Source organism: Lepisosteus platostomus, chromosome 3, assembly GCF_059453375.1.
Source record: "Lepisosteus platostomus isolate fLepPlt1 chromosome 3, fLepPlt1.hap1, whole genome shotgun sequence".
NCBI classification, from domain to species: domain Eukaryota; kingdom Metazoa; phylum Chordata; class Actinopteri; order Semionotiformes; family Lepisosteidae; genus Lepisosteus; species Lepisosteus platostomus.
Genome location: NC_142613.1, coordinates 58,473,196 through 58,481,173, shown reverse-complemented (window position 1 = coordinate 58,481,173; position 7,978 = coordinate 58,473,196). Strand labels below are relative to the sequence as shown.

At 40.9% G+C, this 7,978-nt stretch overlaps 1 protein-coding gene across 2 annotated transcripts; it reads left to right on the top strand.

Annotated features, from left to right (window-relative positions):
- Positions 1–7,369, top strand: pdia6 (protein disulfide isomerase family A, member 6). Of its 2 annotated transcripts, none has more exons than XM_088626186.1 (13): positions 1–158; positions 1,634–1,775; positions 2,086–2,143; positions 2,405–2,531; positions 2,618–2,724; positions 3,235–3,365; positions 3,454–3,568; positions 3,913–4,053; positions 4,832–4,916; positions 5,620–5,692; positions 6,129–6,287; positions 6,435–6,531; positions 6,714–7,369. In XM_088626186.1, the coding sequence occupies exons 1-13, from the start codon at positions 143–145 to the stop codon at positions 6,780–6,782; spliced, it is 1,320 nt and encodes a 439-aa protein (XP_088482312.1). In that variant the 5' UTR covers positions 1–142; the 3' UTR covers positions 6,783–7,369. The 2 variants fall into 2 exon arrangements, with proteins under 2 accessions (XP_088482312.1, XP_088482311.1); XM_088626185.1 differs by having other exon boundaries at positions 3,232–3,365.
- Positions 7,370–7,978: the final 609 nt, after the last annotated feature.

Sequence of the window (7,978 nt, the reverse complement as noted above, 5' to 3'; positions counted from 1 at the left end):
ACGCCGCAGGCCAATCAGCGGCCGACACGGCGAGGTTCGCTGTCTCTTTTGAGCCCGGTGCGCTGCATGTGAGCGCTACTTGAAGGAACTGCGATTTTGATTTGGGGAAGAGATAGGTTTGCGGAGAACAGAAACATCAAACATGAATACCTTAATAGGTAGGAAATCTTTAATTTGCTGGCATGCATTCAGCCATAAGCCGTTGAGATGTCAAACTGAGGCTGCCTTTTTTTTTCCCTCTCGATGTTCTAGTATTGCATACTGTATGTCGGCCTAAGTTTTTGTGTTTTTGTATGATCCATAATGTGGGATTTTCAGTATTTAGGTGTAAAGTGTTGGAGACTGTAATGAACGGTGTTTATATCCAAGTTGTGATTAGCAAAAAGATTCATTTTGACGCTTTTTTTATTTATTGAGAACGGAAGCTCATACGCTCGGGCTTTGTTTGCATTAGTGGTTAATTTTATTTACATTTGCATCACTAATAGGTCGTGACTGTTGGGGGGAATCTCCTTCATCCGATATTCACGGCGCGTTTTCCACTTAGTGAAGGCCTGATCCATAATCATTCACTGAAACGTAACATTACCGACGAGCTCTGGGGAAGTGTTGGTCTGTATAGACGTAATAAAAATAACGTGTGCTCGAAATGAACCAGGCTACGATGCTTCATGTTAAGTCTTGCATTAATGTTGTAAGGAAAGTCCTGTAGACTTAAAAGGAAGAGTAGGACATGGTAGCTACATTTATACTATCATCTTTGAAGCCGAATGGTTCCAATCCAAGTTAATGTGCCGAGGCTACGGTCCTCCAGACGCTGGTATCTTCTGCTGCAAAGAAATCGTTAAACTCTTTAAAACGCATACAAAAAATGTTTTCGAGGCAAAATGTCGTTGTCATTAAAAAACGTTTACAGGCCAGGAGGATATTTGTCCTAGGTAAGTCATCGCCCTGTATGTTTCCTTGGAAACCTTTACTTCTCTGCGGTGTATATAATAAAGAAAAGCTAAATGGGAAGCGCATACCTGGGTCAAGCTTTAGTCATGAAGTCAATGATCTTGTTTTTATCTGGGACGATTGCATTGGGTCGTTTAGTTTTTACTGCTGTTTAAAAACGCACTGAGGCATATTTATAATATTCATTGGAGTGAGTTGTATGGCGATTGGTCTTGTGTATTTGTAGCTGTAATGCAGGTATCCACACTATAATTTGCTCTTACGTATGAGCACTGGGATCCACAGTTTGGAGTTGGTTTGGAGATGAGGGAGAACTCCACATTGTATGCCCAACTACTGTTTGAATAGTTTATTGGTAATTCCAACAGGTCTTGCTGGACATTTTCTTGATTTGGGCTTTTACAGACCTGTGTGAGTTTAACTACCATCATGGGAAGACCCTCCTGCCAAGCTGCAAGAAAAATAATTTTTACTGTTGGGTCACATTCAATTTTGCAATGCTGTAATTGGAAAGTGTTTTTATTTAGCAAGTATGGCATTATTTGTATAGTGGGCAATCCAAAGCAGTTTAATAAACCTTTCAGGGCGAACCTGCTATTTTAGCTGAAATTAAAGTTTTCAGTCTAGTTCGTTAACAAATCTTATGTTTTCTATGATGTCCTATTTCTTTCTTCAGGTGCGGTGGCCTGCACTTTGATTCTGACTGTTAATGGCCTGTATTCTTCAAGCGATGATGTAGTGGAGCTTACTCCATCAAACTTCAACAGGGAGGTTATACAGAGCGATAGCCTGTGGCTTGTAGAATTCTATGCTCCTTGGTAAGTTTATTTTTTTTAAGTTGTGCAAAGCTGATTTTCTTTGCACAAGTGTGTGACTGCACTTTTGGGGGAAGTCAAGAATGATGCAGTATCTTGTATTGATATTTAAGAACAGTTTTGAATAGCTTTTTATTACGAATATTGGCATTCAAACCATTTTTTTGGTTGCATTGTCAGTTGACAGCCTTTTTATTTCTGTAAAGTGTTAACTGCCTGATAATCGAGACTTCTTGAGCAGAGATAAGCTTTGTACAGTACTGTGAATTACTGCCATCTGCAAAGTAAACAATATAAAACATCCTTTCTACAGGTGTGGCCATTGCCAAAGATTAACACCAGACTGGAAAAAAGCTGCCACTGCTTTAAAAGTAAGTACTTCAGTAAATTGCACTACTTGTATAGTTGGGGTATAGGTATACAGTAGTGTTCTAATGTGTACTTAGGGGTGTAGGTTTAGAGAAAATGTATTTTTATCATGTCATGCCTTCTGAGTGGTTTAATTTTTTTAATCGCCATGTACTGTCCAAGGCAGTTTTATGATGTCGCTACAGATGTCTTCTGATGAGTGATTCATCACTGTGCTACAGCAGCACATAACTGAGTCTTGCTGTCCTGTTTCAATTGTTCAGGGTGTTGTTAAAGTTGGTGCAGTGGATGCTGATCAACACAAGTCTCTTGCTGGTCAATACAACATCAGAGGGTTTCCCACAATCAAGGTATTTGGTCTGAACAAGAACAAGCCAGAGGATTATCAAGGTAACATGAACTACAGGGAGCAGTATAAGTTGTGATCACGCTTGTACTCTGCGCTGTGTAATGCGGATGTTTTCTTGCTATTAAAGGTGCCAGGTCAAGTCAAGCAATTGTAGATTCGGCTCTCAACTCTCTGAAGTCCATTGTCAAGGACAGACTGGGTGGAAAGACCGGTGGATCTGATCATGGGAGACAGGTACAGAGCGTATTTCTGTAGTCATTGCCTGTTTGACATAATGGGGGAGAAGCCAGTCTGGGCATTTGTAAAGTGAATGCTTTATGTAGTGTAAGCAGAATCATGTGTAAAAAGGAAAAAAAAACAAGGATATCTTTATCCAGTTGACAGCTACATTTTTTTGAGGTAAGGAAACATTAAAACTTAATTCTGGTTTCAGATTTTCTATGGGGCTTGTATGTTTTGTTTAGCTGAAAAGAAAGTTATTCCCCATATTAACAAGATCACCCCCTTTCCATACATTTTTACCAGTTAAAAACGCATCCATTAGTCAGTCCATTTTGTAAAAGTAAAATTATTTTTTAAAAATGTTTAACACAGTACGGGCTCTGACACTGCTAGGATTATCTCCATATACGTAACTGCAGCGATGAAAGCCAAGGTGAAAGAAAACTTTGCTGAAACTGTGAAAAGTAAAATATGCATCTTTGGTATTCTTCTGCCATAGACCCCTTTGTTTTGTGTTAGCAGAGTAGTGGAGGAAGCGGTAGCAAGAAGGATGTCATTGAGCTGACGGACGACAACTTTGATAAGACCGTCCTTGATAGCGAGGACATTTGGCTGGTAGAGTTCTTTGCACCTTGGTGCGGTCACTGTAAAAAGTACGTATGCAAAATTCTTCACAATACACTAATTCTTTTTTAAGTGTTTTGTTTTCGAAATGGTTAATTCTTCTTGTGTTTTCTGTAGCTTGGAACCAGAGTGGGCGGCTGCTGCCACAGATGTGAAAGAGCAGACAAAAGGCAAAGTGAAGCTGGGAGCTGTAGATGCTACAGTTCATCAGATGCTAGCTAGCAGATACGGGGTAAGCATCCTGCTGTTTTACACAAGATACGCCTAGTGGTAAAAATAAAACCCACTTGTCTTGCATTTCAGCTTTTACTTAAAATTTATAACTGAATCAAGTATTGAATTGAAAGCACTACCTTCAGTAAGTGAGGCTTAAACTGAGGAACATTGGCTCCAGAGAGCACTTGGCAGTGTATTACCTTGATGCATGTAGTTGGATCTCAAAGATGTATTATTTTTTTCCTTGAGGATTCACTCACTTAAAATAAATGCAAAGAGGCAATTTCAGACATCTGTTTCTGTGACCAAAGTTTTAGAAAGCAATCTGAGACTTGACCGTAAGTGCTTTCTATTCTTCAGGTCCGAGGATTTCCGACTATTAAAATCTTCCGTAAAGGTGAAGATCCAGAAGACTATGACGGGGGAAGGACCAGGCCTGACATTGTGGCTCGAGCTCTTGATCTTTTCTCTGAGAACGCTCCTCCTCCTGAGCTGCTAGAGGTGAGCACCTTCAGCAGCATGCCGGGTTTCTTTGGGCTACTAAATGTAATATCTTTACACCTCTGTCTTTGCCCACTTTACCAAGCTGGCAGTACAGTGGTTAGAGCCCTGCACTTGTAAGTATAAGCTTATGAGTTAAGTTATTGTGGGAGTATGGAACCAGCTGCTCGAGCTATGTTGTTAAAACTGATATTCTGGCTTCTTTCAAGGAACGGCTGGATGTGATCGAACTGTTAAGTGGGATAGATAGGCAACAAATAAGAGGAGACAATTTGGCCTTTGTTCTTCTTCAGCTTTCAAGAGTGTGTTTTGTACAACTGGAAATATCACTAAATGCTCTTCTGTTCCAGAGCATACAATGTACAGGGCAGTGCTATGCCAGGTAGCCCTGGTTCAGAGAGCCACAGGATCTGCTATCTTTGTTGTGCTTGTTTTAAGGCTTCACTTAATGACTGAATGGTTATGTTCTCCATCTGATAAGAAGGATCTTGAGTGTTGAGGCTCTTCATTATGAGGAGTAGCTATCTCTGGTCTAGAACATTGACCAAATGAAGTTTTCCATTTCTTTTTGAGGATTTTTTACTGACATACCACTCGCTTACATCAAATAAGGTTCCTTTCAATTGACATGAAGCAAGTCAATATTTTCTGAAACTTGTATGTATTAGATGGAATAATGCTTATACAGGTGTGCATTTCATGCAACAGAGATCATTGGTGCATTTTAAATCATTAGAAAAATAATTTTGTTGATCCTTGTTTTGCATTTTTTCCCCAGATCCTCAACGAAGACGTTTTAAAGAAGACCTGTGAAGATTATCAGCTCTGCATCATTGCTGTTTTGCCTCACATTCTTGATACAGGTATGATAGGCTTTTTACAGTTGGTAGTTAAGTATCCTAAGACCTTATTTCATCACATAACGCTCTGCAGTCATGATGGGGCTATTTGGCCCATCTTGCCCTTTTGGCAGTGGAGTAGCTAAGTGAATCTAAAATTTTGTCCAGCCCTCTCCTAAAGCTGCACAGAGTCTGTACCATAGCCATCTGCCTGGAAAGCGCACACCACTTTTTGAGTATAAGTGTTTCCTATTCTCTGTCCTCCGTTAATTTCCCTTAGGTTTTCACCTATGACCCCATGCCCTTGTCTCACTACTAAGTGTGAAACAATGCCCTGGTCTGAACCCACTTATACTCGTGAGGATTTTGTTTACTTGGATCAAATCTCAACCTCATGACTTGTCAGTGTACGTCAGATTCTTGTTTTCACAGAACAGTCTTTTTGCTCTTCTGTGAATTATTTTCTAGCGCTATAATATTCTTTCTCAATATCCTTGGCGACCAATATTTTGTTCAGATCTCTGAACAAGGTCTTACTAGTGCTTTATAGAGCTTGAGTATAATATCCCTGGATTTAAATTCCACACTTTTGCTATATACCAAAACATATGGTTTGCTTTTTAATTGCTTTCACACCTTGTTTTGAGGACATCAAAGAATCTACATGGGCCTCCATCTGGGACAAATCTAATGTTTGGAGTTCACATGCATTTATTTGTTTCTACAGGTGCTGCTGGCAGAAATGCATACTTAGATGTCATGATGAAAATGGCAGAAAAATACAAGAAAAAGATTTGGGGGTAATGATGCATTCTAGACTACAAACTTTTAGTTGTGAGGAAAAGCCCTAGTTCACTTGCATGCCACTGGAGTCCGTCAGACAATTCATCCTTTTTAAGAATGCCCATTTTCTGTTTTAACTTGGAAACAATCCATAAAACCAGATGGGTGTCAAGCCTGATGTATATTCATGTCATGCTGTTTTCAACACCAAGGCTTCCTAACTTGTTGGATCTCATATCGCATGGTCAAGTTTTAAAGCTTCACTCAGACCTGTCTTTTCAGTTTTTCCCTGGCTGGCGATGGAACTGAATGTGAAGTCCTTGGGGCTGGCTTGCACAACTTAGAATTGGGGCTTTACTGCCTCACACCCCAAAAAAAAGTCGATGGACTATGTTTCTAAAAGACATTTTCTGTAATGGCTCCGGTCCTCATTGAGACTTGGTGTCGTTGCAGGTGGTTGTGGACGGAAGCCGGAGCTCAGATGGATCTGGAAGCCTCGCTGGGGATCGGGGGCTTTGGCTATCCAGCCATGGCAGCTATCAATGCCAGGAAAATGAAGTATGCCCTTCTGAAAGGCTCCTTCAGCGAAACTGGGATCCATGAGTTTCTCAGGTAACCCCTCTCCTCCTTGACTGGTGGTTTTGTAATTGCAGGGGTTTGACCCCTACTGGTTGTGTGGGAACGGGTGAAGTACAGAACCTCCACTTGGGTGCCGCTTGCGAAATCCCATAAAAAAGCGCTCCGATCTGTTTTGTGCAGGGACCTTTCCATGGGACGTGGATCCACAGCGACAGTGGGAGGAGGAGCACTTCCCAAGATTAATCCCGTGGAGTCTTGGGATGGCAAAGACGGAGAGGTAAATAGGAGTACACTAAGTGAATAGTGATTCCTTAAATGCCATAAATGCAATATGACCTTGTTGAGCCCTTTGTATTTCTAAATCTGCAGTGGTAACCAGTGAACTGGAACATTTAGGATTAGTTGAACTCGGCTCACAAACCAAGTGTGGGACCTGACATTTTGTTCTTTGTGTTGCAGCTTCCTGTGGAAGACGATATTGACCTGAGCGATGTGGAGCTCGATGACCTTGGGAAGGATGAGTTATGAGAGTACTGTACCCATTTCTTCAAGTCTGGGTTTTTTGGTGAACCAGGATCCACATATTTAAAAGACTTTAAAAGGCTTTATTTCCATCCCTCTATCAAACCAGGATTAGTGAATCCAAACCCAGCAAAGGGGTTTTAAGGCAGTGTTGTTCTGCCTACTCCTGTCTTAGGGATAAGTGGAACATTTATTTCAATGGACTGGCAATTTTTCTTCTTTTTTGTTTTTTCCCCTGAAGGAGGGGAAACTTTGAAAATGCACTGTCCACTTGTTCACAAAATGCTGGTGCTTTAAACTTGCTGATATCTGGACTGACCCTTCACAAACCCAAACCCAGAGAAAATCCTAATTTATTGTGAAATTTGGATTATCAAGTGTACCATCCCCTTTTTAAAATAATTTGTTTCCTGCTGTAACTTTAAACAAAATAAGGTCTTGAGTATGAATGTCTACTTCCAGTTTTATGTGCGGTCACTAAAAGACAATGAGGGAATGTGGGAAATGCATTGTATATTTTTTACTACCTAGCTGTCAACATTTGATTGTGAATACTGCATTTTTGTTTTGAAAAAAAAGTTAACTTCTCAAAATGTGTGTATTTTTGTTTCCTGATGGGATGGGGCAAGGAACTATGTTGGGAGAGGGCCCTTTTATGCTAAGGACTCGGTTTGTTCCCTTATTGTGAACTGCAGTGTCCAATTTGGGGAAAATGTTGAAAATGGTGGGCTGTAATATCCTGAAGACTGCAGATGCTTTCATGGGATTATGCTCTTCTGCAAGGAGAGTGATCGAATGGTAATGTGGGGAAAACTCGGACTGAGTCCCTTGCTCTAGAAACGTTTCCAAGTGTGGCGTGTCCGCGTGTCTGTGAAAACTGCGGCGCATGTCATTTCTGCAGGAGCCCAGGCCTGAACACGGTGAAGTGACAGCTGTACTGGCCTGTCAAGGTGCGAGTCCGTGTTTTAAGTGCGTGTGCTCTGCAAACAGGAACGGATCAGTGAAGAGATTCAAGATGCCTGTAAGAGATGGTCGGCAAAATTCTGATTTGGCAGAATTACGTTTTGCAGTAGAGGTTCCTAGTTTTCAGAATTTTGAACTGGAACAGTTTAAACATTAAAGCTGGCACTAAAGTGTCCACCTTAACCCCCCCCCCCGGTTATTGCTGACTTATCCAAAGCGACATACTCATTTATTTAGCT

Coding starts and splice junctions, on each gene's coding strand:
- pdia6 (XM_088626185.1), top strand. Junction 2,532..2,617: donor CAAGCCAGAGGATTATCAAG/GTAACATGAACT, acceptor TTGCTATTAAAG/GTGCCAGGTCAAGTCAAGCA. Junction 4,054..4,831: donor CTCCTCCTGAGCTGCTAGAG/GTGAGCACCTTC, acceptor TTTTTTCCCCAG/ATCCTCAACGAAGACGTTTT.